Source organism: Trichogramma pretiosum, unplaced genomic scaffold, assembly GCF_000599845.2.
Source record: "Trichogramma pretiosum strain Unisexual culture from Peru unplaced genomic scaffold, Tpre_2.0 scaffold77, whole genome shotgun sequence".
NCBI classification, from domain to species: Eukaryota; Metazoa; Arthropoda; class Insecta; order Hymenoptera; family Trichogrammatidae; genus Trichogramma; species Trichogramma pretiosum.
In genome coordinates this window covers 374342-391514 of record NW_019641667.1, presented here as the reverse complement: position 1 = coordinate 391514, position 17173 = coordinate 374342, and the positions used below count along the sequence as shown (strand labels likewise).

The window sequence follows — 17173 nt, the reverse complement described above, 5'->3', positions numbered from 1 at the left end:
CGATTTTCGGGCCACTGTGTATGAATAATAGTATACAGGCCGATGTCGCGAAAAAAGAAAGTCCCAGAGCACGTGTTTATCGGCCTGGGCTTCGCCTCGGATACTAATTACACGTACTCTGGGACTTTTTTGTTTTTCGCGGGCTATTGGAAATATTAATATTACCTTTTCTAATTTCTTCACAAAACAGTTTCGATCATAAATTATTTCTCAACCAAACGATATGAAAAAAAAAAAAATTTTTTTTTCGTTTACCACTAAATTAAACTTTCTGGCTTCATCCTTAATCTATCTATAAACAATGTTTTAAAACATCATAAATTTTGAACACGAAACAACATAGAACTAAGAAAAAAGAAAAAACCATAAAAACCAAATTTCATTTTTAAAACGTAACTTTTTAAACTTACGGTAAATCTTTACACTTTTTATCTTAAATCAAATGTTAAAAGCTCTTCCTTAAAAAAATTATTACTTTTATTTTAAAAAACCAGTTTGTTTTAAAACAAATATGACAAAACTAAAAAAACACGAAAAAAAAATTTTTTTTCTCGAAAATCCCTCATAACTTTTTAAATACTCAACGCAGGACTAAAAATGATATTTTGGCTTCTTCCTTACAACAAAACGAATAAAATGAGACATCTACAGTAAAGATACGAACTACCGTCATCGAGATGTCACTGCGCACATCCCAACACACACACACACAAACCAGCGTTGGGAAGAGGACGTCTACACGAGTCTGTTAGGCTGATTTCTTTATCGGCTTGGTCAGCGTAGCCAACCTCACAATTTAAAACCCTAATGTTTCATTTACTATATCCTAATAAAAAATAAAATTCACGCGTTTTATTTGTTTTAAATTATTAATTCAGACATATAACTAGTGCATGTTCATTTATGTCTTTCTGTTTATAAATTATTAAATAAACATCTTCAGTTTTTTTTTGTACTCTGTTATTCATACAAATTTTTTTTACATTCATATCGTCCGGATGATACCATACATTATAAACTTGCAAATAAGTGATGCTCCGTGTAAATAAATTACCATGGTGACATATGAATGCTCGTAATTTGTATTATTTATAAAATAAATGGGGAACATCGTTTGGACGCCTAAAAAATGAAACATTTATGTTTGTGAGTTATAACAAATAACGTGCGAAGTGCAGATATAAAAATATTAGTCTGAGTAAAGAATTAGATGAGATTCTTTATTGAAATTTTTGACTTTGTCTTGAAAACCCATCAGATCCTTTATTCGATCTATTCACAGAATGCTTCAAATTCTTAATGATTAAAAATAATTATGCTTGATGTAAGAAATTTAAATCGATCTCATCAGGAGTATCTCTTGTGGATCCTATTTTATTACACTCTGATGAAAATTTTTTAAAACTAAAATCATGAATTTCGGAAATTTTTTTACATAATTAAAAACGTTGTGTTTAGTGTTTCATAAACATTTTCCCCAAACCGGTCTCTAGATATTAAATTTGAATATCCAAAGAACTTCATTATGTACGTCATCGATACGAAATGTTATATAGCTTATGACATCACTTAAAAAACTATTAGCGCAAGTCTAACGCAGACATACTATCATTAATAGTTAACGAACAATATATAGTCAACAAAGAACTCGTATAAAACAAACATATTTTTTACAATGTTAATATGGTAGAGATTATATGAACATTTTTTAAAATACATATAGTTGTGTAATTTGCTACGGTTCAAATTACAAGGTTGGCTATGCTGACCATGTCGATAAAGAAATCAGTTTAGCGGACTCGTGTAGACGTCCTCTTCCCAACGCTGACACAAACACATACAGACATGTGTCAGCAATTCGATCTAGTTTAAGAATATATATGTAAAAGTACTCTACGACTATTAGTTATGAAAGTCGAAAATCGGTCCGTCACAAAGCTTCCTCTATGAGGAAGCAATAAAGCTTATCACCAACTCGTACGACGTATATAGTCGTATTTTAGCTTTCCGATTAATTGTTTATCGTTTGTCGTTTAATTATGTTTAAGTCGGTTTGATAAATTTTTACGACGCTCAAAAAACAAAGACGAGTAATCGCTCTCGCAGGCTAATCATTCGATTAAACGATATAGAAATTTTAATTGGCCTCAAAAATGCCGCGCCACATAAATCTTTCTATCGAATCTTGCATTTTTCAAATCGTTCCCCTTTTTTCCTCTCAGCGTTTTATTTCAACACCTACTACCTACCATATATATCGCAACGCGCGCGCAAAATCGATCAATATAAATTTCCAACAAAGCGCCACACATACACAAGCATCCTTTTTTTTTCTCTCTCTCTCTCTATTCTCCTATCTTAACCTTATAACAAAAATAAAAAAATCAAAGCCACACCATGATGTGGCGCGCGTCGTTAAACCATGCGCCGCATGTGTGTGTGTAGCCCCCGATACAATGACAAGGCGTCCCCATTGTCCGTGCGCCGCTCGGAGGTGCTTGGCACGATTTCGTATCTCGCTGTCTGTGTTGTGCGCCTCGCACGAGAGCAAAAATTGCCAACTCTTCTGTGGGTGACGTGAAACGACGTTTTACGTTAAATTATGGGGAAAAAATGTAGACAAACACACGCCATGCGAGAGACAGAGAGAGAGAGAGACTTGGCTTGTGACACGCTCTCTCATGGCGCGCGTCGTGACTAAACGTTCCTTTTAACTGGGAATTATCGCTGTTTATTGAGCCAATAAAATCCCTCTTTATATGCCTTATACTCATTGATGTTTTGTCTAGTCTAGAAAATATATATGAGAGATTCACCGATTTCGATCGGAAAAAAATGAAGAAACATTTTAAACATTTTGACATGGTATACATGAACTCGATTGGTATAATAATGGCTCTTTTGTGCGATCTTCTCTTTTGCAGAGCAACAATACGCGGTCGCGGACTCGACGCCGGCCAAGAACTTCGTCGCGTGCAAAGTCTGCGGCGACAAGGCGAGCGGCTACCACTACGGAGTCACAAGCTGCGAGGGCTGTAAAGTAAGTATTTTTTTCCCCCTATTATTTTATTTACGAGCTGCTGCCCCGATGACGACGACGATGATGATGCCTCAGCCTACATAACACTACATACTTGGCATTCCGCGGAAAGATGACGTTACGATCGGAGACTCGAGAGGCGAAATTATCGTGCGGCAGCGAGAGATAAAAAAAAAAGAAAAAACAACAACCTATATCGCGCCGTCGTGCTCGCTCGTGTGCGCGCGCAAGAAACGATAAGAGGGTTTATCAACGCGCGCACGACGCGAATTGTTTAGACAAGTGTTTCGTGCCGGCATCGTGATTGAATTTCGATCGTATGTACTGAAAAATTGGTTCGCGGGATTCTTCTTTTTTTTTGTCGATGTACGCGCCGAACAATCGATTATGAAATAGACACGAGTTTAATTTATAAGTGCAGAGGTTACTTGAAATCGGAATTTTTTATAGAGGCTCTTGGAAAACGTGCTCGATGAAGAATTCTGCCATGGAATACCGATGACATTTTTTTTTTAAGCTTTATTAAAATTGAAATTACGACCGACGAAACTGTGACAATGATCAGTGCGATTTTATGAAAGATTAACTGCCTTAGTTATACAAGACGATCTGGAGAAAAATTGAATGAATCACATTATCTCTGCTAGAAGTGCTCAACGTTAGTGATGGCCTAATGTCGAAAGATGAGCATTTTATAATATTTTAAATTTCTCGATCATTAGTCGACTCATTTTTGACGATTTTTCTATTACAATTATGTTACGCGCTATTTAAGAGACCTGAAATTACAATTTAATCGTTTCAAAAAGTTTTGACTAGTTTTCAACCACTTCGATACGATAATATCACTTTGAATCTCCCCCACTAGATGGCGAGTTTACCTTTTTCTTTAAATCCGCAAGCGGCAAAGTCAAAATAATTGTATAAGTCAAAGCTAGTTTCATAAATAGTTGATTCGAGAATTTCTACATAGATAAATTCAATAAAAATTATCTAGATTTATAAAACCAAAGAACGCATACATAGCTTGCACACGTAAGCGTCTTTGAAAACAGATTTTCAATTTAAAAACTGTTTCTTTCCAAACGGAGATAATAGGCCCTAGAGCAAATTACGTCATAAATCCTCGATGTATCTCTGCTCCGCTCTCGTGTTTACGACTTGAAAAAGAAAAACAGAAAGAAGAAGGGGAGGAGGATGAAAATATATGTTTCAATATACTTCGTGTACAGATATATAAACCGAATGTATTTGCAAATTCAATTTACTTAACAGCATCGATTAGATCGCAGCGAGAAAATCCGCGTCCTTCTCTGTACAAAAGCAAAGGTTCACTGACCAAGCAGTAGTGATGCTGCGGGGGCTGCTGGTGGCGCAGTCGAGAGAGTGGCGTTATTTATGCGCTTCGAAACGAACGGGGGGAGTATTAAATAACGATGATGATCTGTGAAGTCGTTCGCGCGCAAGCGATTATATAGACGTTATTAATTAACGATTTCGTTCGCCAACCAATGGGTATTCGAATGCAATACGATAATATATCCATAGCGGTGTGTTTTTAAGCTTCAAATTACTACCGCCGGCGGCTTAACGAGGCCTAGAGCAAACATTCGAACTTATACGCCAATTTCCTCCTCGGGAGCCGATTCTCTATCTCGCCCGTGTCTACGACCAATTAAGTCGCACAGAGAGGAGAGAGATCCTTCTCAAGTATAGTAGCACATAATCCCACTTATAATTATATACAAACTAAATAAGAGGATTTCGCGAGCGGAAAGGGAGGAATATGTGCACTGGAAAAAAACGAAAGCATCGGGTATAAGCATTCGCAGCTTCTAATATACATATACCTATATAATACAACTCGCGAGAAGAAGATGAAGAAGAAGAAGAAGAAGAGAGAAAGAGCAAAAGTCTATATATGTGTGTGCGCGAGTGCGAGAAACGCGGAAGCCTCGAGGCGCAGACGTTCTTAACGGTTCTTCATCTCTCTAGTCTCGCACCGAGTATGTATACACGAGCACGAAAGACTCTGAGCCCTCACACGTATGCACACGACAAGTTTTCTTCTTCTTCCACGCACATATTATATAGGATATGTTTTACGACGACGAGTCGCGCGAGTGAAAAATCCAATCTATAATGTGGCTACGCGCACGATGTAAATTACCCGCGCTCGCATCTAGGCGAGCTTCTCGATATTATTATGCATGCGTAAAAAGCTCGAGCACTTGAGAAAAGTCATTCGTCGAGCGAGAAAAAAGCACAGAGCGATAATAAAGTACCAAATGATTCCATTAATTGTTTTTATTTCGTGCGGCCGAAATTAGTCTCGTGTTCTCGAATCGTTCCTTTTTTATACTTTTCGACGCGGATTTTCTCGACGTAGCTTTGCGCGTCTGTCTCTGCCTTGACGACTCTTCGTCGTTTCGTAGTAATAATTTTGTAATTATATACGTCTTACATTCGTGGCAGACAGACACACAGTACCTCGTCGTAAAATCGAGTTAATGCCGCGCTAAAAGTCGATCGTCCAATAAATTCTCCGCTGGAGTATAGTGCACCTTGCGTATAGCTACACGGATGTTTCAACGTAACGCCCCCCTACCACCGACGACGACGACGACGACTACGACGACGAAGAAGAGCTCGTCGTCGAGCCATAAAGCTGCCAATCTCGAACTCGCTTTGAATCATTTTCCCAGAGAGCGAGAGAGAGAAAGAGAGAGAGAGAGAGAGAGCTTTTATACTCGCGAAGCTCTCGTCCTTGTCAAATTTTTGATATCATACGTCCGTCCAAATGGATATATCGCTATCGTCAAGTAGTAATGCGGCAGACCCCTCAACGTCGAATGTAATAACGATATAAATATCAACGAAAAAAAAATAAAGAAAAAAAGTGCACTTATAAGCTCGCGCGTCTGACTGAACGTAGTTTTTCTTCACTTGGCGCGCGCGAATATATCCATACGGAAACGAAGCTCGGCTTGACTCTTGGCTCTTGGCTCAGCGAAAAAAGAGAGAGCGAGCGAGCGGCCCCCAATCGAAGCGTGAAATTACAGGGCACGCGCTGCGGAGCAATTTTAATGCTCCGACGAGAAAGAGAGCTACGATGCGCGCCTCTGTTTATTCGTGAAATAGGTCCTCCCCTCCTCCCGCGCTTAAACAAAAACGACGATAGCAATTAAAAAAAAAAAAAGAAGAAGCACAGAAAAGGTTTGAAAAATGTCGAGATGACGACGCCACGTACACTACGTATTATATGCGTATCGATTTATCGAACATCGCGTTATTGTGCAGTGTAGTCGCGCATACATACGACGCGTGTGCATAAAGCTCGCGATCTGCATTATTTATAGCTCGAGTAATATTAGTATTAAATTTGAAAATAAATTGTTGAGTTTTATAAATAGAGCGCGTGGATAATAATTATACGCCGCTGGGCGCGCGCGCGAGCAATCGCGTGCATTATACACGTGTACGAACGAAATGTGTAAATTAATTCATCCGCGAGTTATAATTGTGAAGCAGCTTATTATTATGCTATATGCAGAGAGAGAGAGAGAGAGAGAGATAGAGAGAAAAGCTCGCTCGTTTCTACGTATACATTATTGACGCACTTTGCAGCATTTTTCATCCAGTTTATAATCAATCCTCTTTACGTATCAGTTGCGTCATAATTTTTTCCTCGATACACACGCATCGGTTGGATTCAATTTTTTTTTTACTCTTTTCGGTTGAATTCAGCGATTAATCATCCCCCCGGCGACGACGACGTAGATTCGATAATAAGCGCAAGCTGGCTGGCTGGCTTCGGAATATCTTAAAGCTCCGCGTGCTATACAGAACCCGGGCGCGGAGGAGGATGGAATAATATTTGGCTTATCGGTGACCTAATTTTCCGTACGTATACCAACTCCGTGAAATTGCTCGGGGATTAAATATATGTGTGTGTGTGCGAGCGCATCGGCGCGTTTCGTGCGCGGAGCAAGACAAATGTCGTCGTCGTCGTCGTCGTCGTCGCGTCCTCCCGAGGAGATATGGAGAAGTTTTCGTTACGTAATAATGGATTTATGTTATACCATATACGACGGATTAACGGATAGGTTATATACACGAAGCGACGAAAATTGAAGCTGCAGCGCGCACTCAGTCGTTTGGATAAATCAGGACGAGATATGTAATTTCTGAGCTCTCGCGCGCGCGCCTTCGACGTGTAAATCCTTGACGAGCGAATTTTGCCCCGAATAAACAATCGTAATTTAGATCGAGTGCTCGAACATTTTCGAATGCGGAAAATTGCCCGCGTGAAGCTCTGTGCGCCAAAAAAAAAGGAAAAATAAGTGAAGGAGGCAGCGCAACGTGTCCAGGGTGCACAAAAATGTTCGATATATATGGTGTATAGATATAAAGCAGCACACGTGCAGCGAGTGTAAATTTTCTCTCTCGCGTGCTTTTTCGGCCCGAAAATCGATGGAGTATCTCTGCGAGATCTCCATATGTTTCACTCGTACCGTGTGTACGTATGCCCTAAAAATATTAAACTAATATTCTCTGTCTCTTTCTTCTCTCTTTGCCTGTGCACTCGCAGGGAAAAAGAAGTTAATTAAGCGCCTAATTATGATATCGTTTCATTTATTCCCTCGCTGCGGTTAACTTCGTTTCTTTTCTCTGGGCAGAGAAATTCATATAATTCGGCTGCTGTGGATAATTCTAGATGAGCATCTTTTCAATTCAACGCACGAAATTGGATTTTTGAACTGGTATGGGGCGAGGAAAATGAGTCAATTCGTAAAACCGTGCTTTACTTATATAAAATTATATTTACTTTATCACTTACAGATTTACAGATAAAGTAGTACAGATAAATACGTTTAGGTAAGAGGAAAATGAGTCAATTCTTAAAACCGTGCTATGCTTATAAAATTATATTTACTTTATCATTTGCAGATTTACAGATAAAGTTCCTCGCCATCTATCGGTGAAGACCGACTTCAGTTGTGATAAGCAGTTTTACTTGTCACTCGCTCAGTTCTTTCTGATCACGTTTAACGTAAAAACTAAATCAGTGTAAAAGCATTCATTTTCAATAAAAATGTTTAAATTTCAATAAAAAATCAAATCCTTCTTTTTTCAATTTTTCATTAAAGCAATCGCAGTTTATGTAAAAAAATTAATTAATTCTTACAAACGAATTTTCAAGGGAGATTTCATGTAAAAGTAACTCGAATAATGTCTTATTTTTCATTAAATCTGCATTCAATTCATTATTTTTTTAACATTGCAATTATCAACTTGTACGAGTCTGCCAATACATTCCTGAACATCCGTTGATAGCAGTAAACGTTTGTTAATTATTTCTCGGTTATAATTATGCCACTTTTCAAACGTAATTCGAAATCGTCTTTATTATAATTATTATATTTCTTTCATTTTTTTACATGAAAAAAGAAGTCCAACGTGATTAATTTCATAACTATCAGTCTTTGAATGCGCAACAGCAGCAGCAGCAGTAGCTCCTTCCACATAATCGCCCTATTTCCGGGGTGATTACAGCTGCTGCTGCTGCTGCTGCACTGCTCCAGTAGCAGTAGCAATAGTAGCAGTAGGCAGCACGGAAGAGGAGCATAGCGCTCTCCCCCCGCTGTCTGCTTCTTTCCTCTTCTAGCCTATATGCTACGCGTCTACCACTACGGCTATACGAGCTTGTATTTATGTGCAAGAGATAAGACCGCTTAATGAGCCTTTTTTTCCTCTATGCCTTTTCTTTGTTAGCCAAGAGAGAGTGAGATAGAGGAGAAAATAGCCTAACCAACGAGGAGAAAGAATAAGCTATTTGATGAACTTTGCATAAAAAGCGAATTGTATAAATCTTGCTAATCTGGAAAATTCCCCCATTTTTTTTATCTACCTTATTCCCGAAAGGAAATACGCGCGCCCGCGACTTTTTTCATTTATACTTTGGCAAAAGTTTCTCTCGAAGAGTTCGAATTTTTTCCTTTACTTTTAACGCTTGAAAAGAAAGAAATTACTATCGCGTAATATACTTAATTATCGAATCGCGCGCGTGCACAGCTGCTGCGCGCTTTTTAATTTCGGTCCACGCAATGCTGCCATTTAATAATTTTATTTTGCTAATATATCGCGCACGCAGCGGTTCGCGTAATAAATAGAAAGAAATTATCTCTGTATAGCGAAATTGAAGCTTCAACTTCTTCCTTTTTTTCTGCGCCAACAAAAAAGTTAACTAATACTTAAATACCTGTATACGTACGTTATTATATCGTGCACGCTCGCTCGCGCGCAAGCATCACTCGCTTCTTTTTTTCTTTTATATACACATATATTTATAAATGAGTCCGTTTTTCCTTGAAGGGTTGGAAGAGAAAGACAGACGAGAGAGAGAGAGAGAGAGAGTGAGAGCTTCCAAACATGACCTACTTCATATTATATTACGCGCAGCAGCCTCGGAGCTTTTATATAGTTGTACTGCCGCCGCGCCTGCCTCTCTTTGGGCTAGGTTGCGAAGAAAATTGAATCATGCATTGTACCTTTGATACCGCCGCTCTGCTCGCCCCTTTTTCGAGACGAGCTCCAGTGCAAACTAGTTTAATAATGTATCGTATTATGCATACAATATACATAGACGCACACAGACACAGTGTAGAAGAAGTTAAAAGTTTGAGCGTAGGATACACAATGGGGCTGCTGCGCTGAAGACGTCGCGGGGGGCGCTTCTCTACTACTACTACTTTTCAGCTGCACCGGCAGCAGATTGCGAGCGGTTATCTAGGCTTTGCTTTATATTATTTTTTTTCACGACGATACTATTCTATTTAAAACACGACGATTACGACTGCGATGATGATGATGATGATGATCGTCGTTGTACGCGCTCGGCTGCTTGTCGTTGACGTACCGGCGGCACATGCACATACACGTATATAGTATATAAATGCAGACAGAGGCGCGCGGAGTAGTCACGCGTTTCGAACGTTCGTGTGGCAATTTCGCGCGATCGTGCCCCGATAATATTCAGTCCACGTACCATCGGTTCTGCCTGCTGCTACTACCGCCGCTCGTGTGTGCCATTATCGTTTTCCATATAACCTTTTTTTTCTTTACTTTTTCAACTGCTGCACTCGTACGCGCATTACAATACTACCGTACGAGCGCGAAATTCTCTCTAGGCTCTCTTGGCTAAAGGGATTTTTTTTCGTTCCTATATGCAAGAGGGGGATGATTCGCTTTTGTCGCGCGCCCGGTACGAAATGACTTTGACTTCTTTTTTACGATACGTCTGTGCCGCCCGCGGAACCGGGTATAATATCCCGCGTCTACGGCATACATACGTATGAATTATTTTTAAATTACTCTACATACGAAAGAGCCTCTTTTAAATTGTCTCTCTCTCGCTCGTGCACTCGAGAAAGTGAATATAGATCGACGCATTTATATACACCTGTACGAACGTGTAATATATAAAACCATTGAATAACGAAGAGATCCACTTGTATTAATGCCTATATTCCTTTTCTGCGCAGGGCTTCTTCAGGCGCAGCATTCAGAAGCAGATAGAGTACAGGTGCTTGAGAGACAGCAAGTGCATGGTGATACGATTGAATCGCAATCGTTGCCAGTTCTGCCGCTTCAAAAAGTGCCTGGCCGTCGGCATGTCCAGAGACTGTAAGTATATATATATTGTATTTAAAAAATACTTTTATTGCTTCGAATACTTTTTCAATTAGACGCGCGCGGCTGAGAAAAGTTGGCATCGCTCGTAAAATACGTCTGGCTTCCCTTACAAAATTCGACTCGCGAAACTTGATATAAAATATATGCTAGTAGGAAAAAAAAAATTATTGTATGAACTGTTAAAGTATCTAAGTTAAACGCGTACTGCCACGGCCCAAAATGTTCGCTCGACCGAAAAGATGGAAATAATATGTATCGCGTCTTCTCGCTTTATTCTCGAAAAATGTAAATTCGAGTCGTAATTTCGGACTCATTACGGTACTCGCTTCTGCCGAGCTACTACTACCGCCACCACCCACTAATCTTGGAGCTTTCAAAAAACAATTCGCAAACTGTACGCGAGTCATTATCGTAATCCAAAACTCGGCGCGAATCCTATACGCAAGCTGCTCTCTCTCTCTCTCTCTCTCTCTCTCCTGTGTTTCAGGAGAGATTCTTGCGCAGCAGCGGCATATAATACCGTACCTTATACCGTACGTATATATTACTCAATGAAAACCACCGCAAGTTCGCCATGAAAGCATATCGCTTCTGCAAACCCGCGAGAGCTTGCGCACTGCACAGTGTACCGACGCGAGCGGAACTTGCGTGTATAATTAAACGTCGGAAGTTTTCGAGGGAGGAGAATACCGCGCGATATGTATTGTACACCAGCGCGGGGCTGTACAGCATACCTTTATATCATGCGTATACCATTCTACAGCTGCTATATACGAGTAGTCCTTGCTGAATTTCCACATACCTGGCGCGCGCGCGCGAATGTTTATGTAACTTTGACGAGCTTCGCGTTACATTGTTTACGTTTCTGCTCTGCTGTATGGTGTATGGAATTTCAGCTGTGCACCGCGGCGGGAGGGTGTATATATACGTAACGCGCGCGCAAAAATGTAAAAGGTAAACTGATTTTTTCGACAATTTTTTCCTTCGTATACGCGCGGCCGTGTGTGCTTGCGCGTTCCGAATAAAGCTGCTGCCATCTCACCGCCGCTCCCCATGACGGCAGTATAGAGCTTTCGAGATTTAAAATTCATAGAATTATATGATAGGCAGTAGTAAAAATGCAAAATCGCGCTGGAAACGACTATAGATATCTCTCTCACTCGCTCGCTTGTTTAAAATGCTGAAATTTTTATTTCGAAATATTTTTATATACACATTTTAAAATTGCGTTATATTTTATCTCTCGTGGCCGTCGCGCGCGGCATCGAAAATTATATTTTTTATGCACTCCTTTTTCGCGTGTCAATTTGAATCAAAAAAGCACGAGAGATTCCGCGCGCGACCCCAAAGTGCAGCGCATAGTATATAGTAGAAACCAAGAGAAAGAGAGAGAGAGAGATTAATTTCTTCCGCGACTGGCTGCTTCTCTTCCTCGTCATCTCTTGTCCCCGAATTCTTTCCTCGTGTTTTAAGCAAACACATAATAAAACGTGTGTTTGTTCTAGAGCTCGTTACTATTTCGTACGGAGCGTCGACCGCTTTTGAAGCGTTGCAATTTTTTGCCAATTCCGCTTTTTCTTTTTTCTCTCCTTTTGTCGAATCGTTCCACTTTTTCTGTGTATATGCTCTCAAGATTTCTCTCTTCTTCCTTTTTTTTTTAATTAGTTAAAAGTTGATGTATAAAATGATCCAATTCCGGCGCCAGCACACAGATTTGATATAGAGTTGAACGCGCGACCCATTCCTCAAGTGTTTTGATAATTTCGTTTAAAAAGGAAGAGGGGGGGGGGGGGCTATATACGAGCAATGTTAATTATATGCACTCTGGCAAAGTACAAGATTCGCCCTGCCCTACGAATACACCTGGCCGAATAATCATCAGAGAAAATGACAAGATTAAATTGAGTTAATTAAATTCCGCGCGTTTAATTAAAAAGGCGCGTATATCTTTCCTTTTGTATGAAAACTTTGTGCCAGTCGGTCGGTCGGACGGGTTCGCGGAGTGTTATTATTAAAACTTTATTATTAAAATTGATTCAGCCGCCTACACTCGCTGCAAAGAGAGGTAGAGAGAGAAAGAGTTAACACAAACAAAGTAAAACAAAAGGCTAATTATTTTTGCAGCCGTGCGGTACGGGCGCGTACCGAAGCGCTCGAGGGAGCGCGGTCCCGACGAGACGACGCCGACCACGACCTTAACCGGTGGCGGCGGCGGAAGCAGCACGGCTGGCTCGCCGCCGACGAGCAGCAGTCCGCCGACGCCCACCTCCGTGACTTGCTCCAACGGCCTCGTCGTGCCTCAACAGCAACAGCAGCAACAACAGCAGCAGCAACAACAGATTACCGTCGTCAACAACAACAATAACAACAACAATATTACCAGCAACAACATTAACAACAACAACAGTATAACGACAAACAACAATAACATCAACAACAACATCAACAGTCCGAACAACAACATCAGCAGCGTGAACAGTCCACAGAGTCAAAACGGAATAGTGGGACGCGTTCAGCAACAGCAACAGCAGCCGATTCTTCAACAACAGCAGCAGCAACAGCAGCAGCAACAACTACAAGTGACGACGATCGTCGAGCCCGACCAGTCGGACGCGGACAGCAAGCAGCTGGCGGCCGTCTACGAGGTCATACTGCAGGTGTCGCAGGCCCATCACGCCCACTGCGGCTTCACCGACGAGTGCACCCGCGGCATCGTGCGCAAGCCCATGATCATACCAGTAATAACCAATCCCATCTCCAACAATACTACTACCATCACCAATACTACTACTAGCACTACTACTACTACCACTACTACTAAGGCGAGCGGCGGCGTTCTAGACGACGTCGTCGACGTAGATCAGTTTCACTCCTCCTCCTCGTCCCTGGACGCGGCCACGGCGGAGGAGTTCTCGCGCGTCTGCGCCGACGAGCTGATAATGCCGACTAACGGGGACTATTTCGTTTCTTCGCAGCCGCAGAGCCCGGAGGAGGCGGACCCGGAGGCGGCCTCGTCGAGCGCCGAGACGGTCGAGTCGCAGCGGATCTGGCTGTGGCAGCAGTTCGCCCAGCGCGTCACCCCCTCGGTCCAGAGGGTCGTCGAGTTCGCCAAGCGCGTGCCGGGCTTCTGCGAGCTCACGCAAGACGATCAGCTGATACTCATCAAGATCGGCTTCTTCGAGGTCTGGCTCAGCCACATCGCCAAGATGACCAGCGACAGTTCCATGACCTTCGAGGACGGCACCTACATCACCAGGCAGCAGCTCGAGCTCATTTACGAGGTAGGTCGTCTCTGCTTTACCGACCGAGTCTTTTTTTACCCTGCACAGCCCCCTAATCGAACGTGCGCTCGTTTCTTTTCGCAGCCGGACTTCGTGACGGCCTTGATGCAGTTCACGCAAGCGCTCAACAGCCACCAGCTGTCGGACGCCGAGCTCGGGCTGTTCTCGGGCGCGGTGCTGCTGAGCGAGCGCCCGGGCCTCAACGACATCAAGGCCATACAGAGGCTGCAGGAGCGACTGCTCGAGGGCCTGCGACTGCAGACGACGCGCACCAGCCTCGAGCAAGCCCTGGACTCGCCGCACTCGGGCATCGTGAACGGTGGCAGCGTTTACGGGCCCGTCTCGCAGAGGATAGCCGAGCTCAAGGCGCTGGGTCTGCGGCACACCAGCCTCCTCGACTGGTTCCGGAAAAACTGGACGAAACTGAAGATGCCCCCGCTGTTCGCCGAGATATTCGACATTCCCAAATGTGAGGAAGATCTCGTGCAGTGAAGTACGTATATCGTATGTGAACGGCAGCTAAGCGAGTTTTTTTTTATATTTTTGCTTTGGCGCGCGTTTATCTAACTCTCCTTGAGCGCTAGGATAATTAGCACTTTATTACTCTCTCTCTAGACTCGACTCGACTCAACTTTTATAATGGACAAACTTTTTGACCCACATCGAAATGCTGCGCGAGCTCCGATGCAGAGAGGAATTAACAGTCAATGTGTGAATATTTCAACGTTTTATCGCCACTAGAAAGCGTGTCTCGGGTTAATTTTTTTCAATAAAACTTCCATTAGCTAATGCGAGAGGTTAAATGATATTTCTCATCGATTCTCCTTGTGCTCGAGCATTTTTTTGTGTGTCGCATATAAAGAGAGACACACAAACAACCCAATAAACCGCCCCAGTGGCGACATCAAAGTTCTCTCGCAAAAAAAAAGTTCCATCGACTTCGCATTATCATCCGCGTGCACGGCCATTGAAAGATTTTCCATTTCGTTAGCCTCTCGCAATAGAGCATCTCCGAGTTTTTCTTTCTTCTCTGCTCTGTTTTTTTTACTTTCCTTTTCCATTGACTTCTAACTCCCGAGATTGCCCGGGGTAAATTCTTTTATCTGACTTTTTCCTCTCTCCTCTATGCTTGCGAGCAGGAGCCCCGGTATTAAAGTAGTGTTCTTTTTCAACAACTCGCAAGGAAAAATGTATTTATACTGGATAATAATCTCTCTGGTTTACTCTCAAAAGTCTCGAATAATTACTTATTGCGCTACTTTGCCGGAATAATAATCCGTGGGATGATTAAATTAAAACGCCTGTTTGAATAAATTCTTTTCTCATTTTTGATTTTCAGGGATGAGCAGCGATTATAGCAATGACTACCTATGCGTCGATAATCAATTTACGCCCTGCGACACGCGACTGTGTAACAACCCACATCAATGAAAATAATAGAAACGACGGGACGAACCGGCATCGACTGCGGCGTCGTCGGAATTTTTCTTCCTGGGTCTTACTGTACTGTTATACTACTATTACAACTACTACTACTATTATTACGAAGATCTTCCTGCTGCAAAGGCAAACAGCTGGCGAGTCTCGCCCACCCCCCGAGTGTTTGCCGATATAATGCACGTTTGTATACAGACCGAAAACAACAACAACAAGTCTACACGCGAAGAACACAGCAAAGTTTCCTACTGTTTTCCAGGGCCCCCGCCCCCCTTAATTCGCACGCGCGCACATCGGATGCAAATGAAAAAAAGATTTAATCTTGCAATGCATATCTTAATTACACGAACTGAAGAATCTCGACGAAAATAATTGTTATATATATTACCTTCGCATCGGAAAAAAAACGAGTCGAACTCGAAATTTATTGTATTAGAATTAATGGCACGTCCACAAGCCACAAAAAAACATGCGATATTAAGAGATTAAATCATTTACTGTGAAAATGCGAGTACTTTACGAAAACTGCACGAGAGAGAAAATTTAGGAGTAAAATTGTGAAAATTGTAGAAAATATTGAAAAAAAAGATTCCCGCGTAAAATGAACGATTGATGGTAATTAATTCCAAAAGAAATTATCTGTCAAAAGTCCTCGATTTGCTTATAAGACACTTGATAAGTCAAACTAGTCATACGATAATGATTCTTCCAAAGAAAAAAAAGGAAAACGAACAAAAAAAAAATTAATAGATCTTTACGAATAAATGATAAATCTCGAATTTTCAGTAAATTTTACTCGTATACTTTTTTCTCGCACAGTAATCAACACACACACAATCATCTGTTACATCCAAGCCGAGACAAAGAAAAGAAAATAATGTGTCCAATGCACAATAGAATCATTTTTGCAATAGATATTTTACATAAAATGGAAAGATAAAACTACGATTATCATCATATTATATTATATAGATGTAAAAAAAAAATAATGAAAAGTCGTACTAAGAGCATTTGAATGGAATAAAAACCAGAATATAGGTATGATATTTAACAAATATATCTATTATTAATATATTGATGTAAAGAGACATCGCAGCATTTTTCAAAGTACGAAAAAGTTGTCAAATTTGTCGAATCGATGCTGTCTCCATACTCAGCAGATAACATTTCCCCGACCTCATAAACTTCACTTCACAAAATAATAGGTGCATGCATTATGCAAATCTTTATCTATGCAATCTCTATTTTTATTACTCAATAGTGAATAATATACTTATATATACACTGAATTATATATTATATAAATAAATATAAATAAATGAATGAAAATATATATATATGAAGATTATAAATATTATAAATAGCAAACAAATTTAAAGAATATATTATAATTTTAAAAGATACAAGAAAAATTAAGATTTTATCATTAAATAAATTTATTTCATAATTATACATATTATGAATGGTAACGCAGTAAAACGTCTTTAGCCCCACCTTGGATCTTTCAAAAAATTTCTATAACGAATGTGTAGGATACGTATAATAAATGTTACTAAAAATGAATAATTAAATACACAAATTGTTGAACGTAAACAGTCAAACGCATATCAAAATTGCGATATTGACAAAATATGAGATAAATGCCTAAATATTTATGCTACGCATATAATTTTTCTAATGCCAATCAAAGTACCTACAATTTTCTATTAGAAAATTTGAC

At 40.7% G+C, this 17173-nt stretch overlaps 1 protein-coding gene across 1 annotated transcript in view; it reads left to right on the top strand.

Moving 5' to 3' along the window:
- The window catches only part of LOC106648624 (ecdysone-induced protein 78C), a 106144-nt gene extending 89372 nt beyond the window's left edge, over positions 1–16772 (top strand). Inside the window, exons 4-9 of the mRNA XM_023460314.1 lie at positions 2925–3040; positions 10585–10726; positions 12860–13473; positions 13726–14016; positions 14101–14509; positions 15356–16772. Of these exons, the coding sequence (XP_023316082.1) occupies positions 2925–3040; positions 10585–10726; positions 12860–13473; positions 13726–14016; positions 14101–14508 (1571 nt within the window). The 3' untranslated portion in view covers position 14509; positions 15356–16772. The remainder of the gene's footprint in view (positions 1–2924; positions 3041–10584; positions 10727–12859; positions 13474–13725; positions 14017–14100; positions 14510–15355) is intronic.
- The last annotated feature ends 401 nt before the right edge of the window (positions 16773–17173 follow it).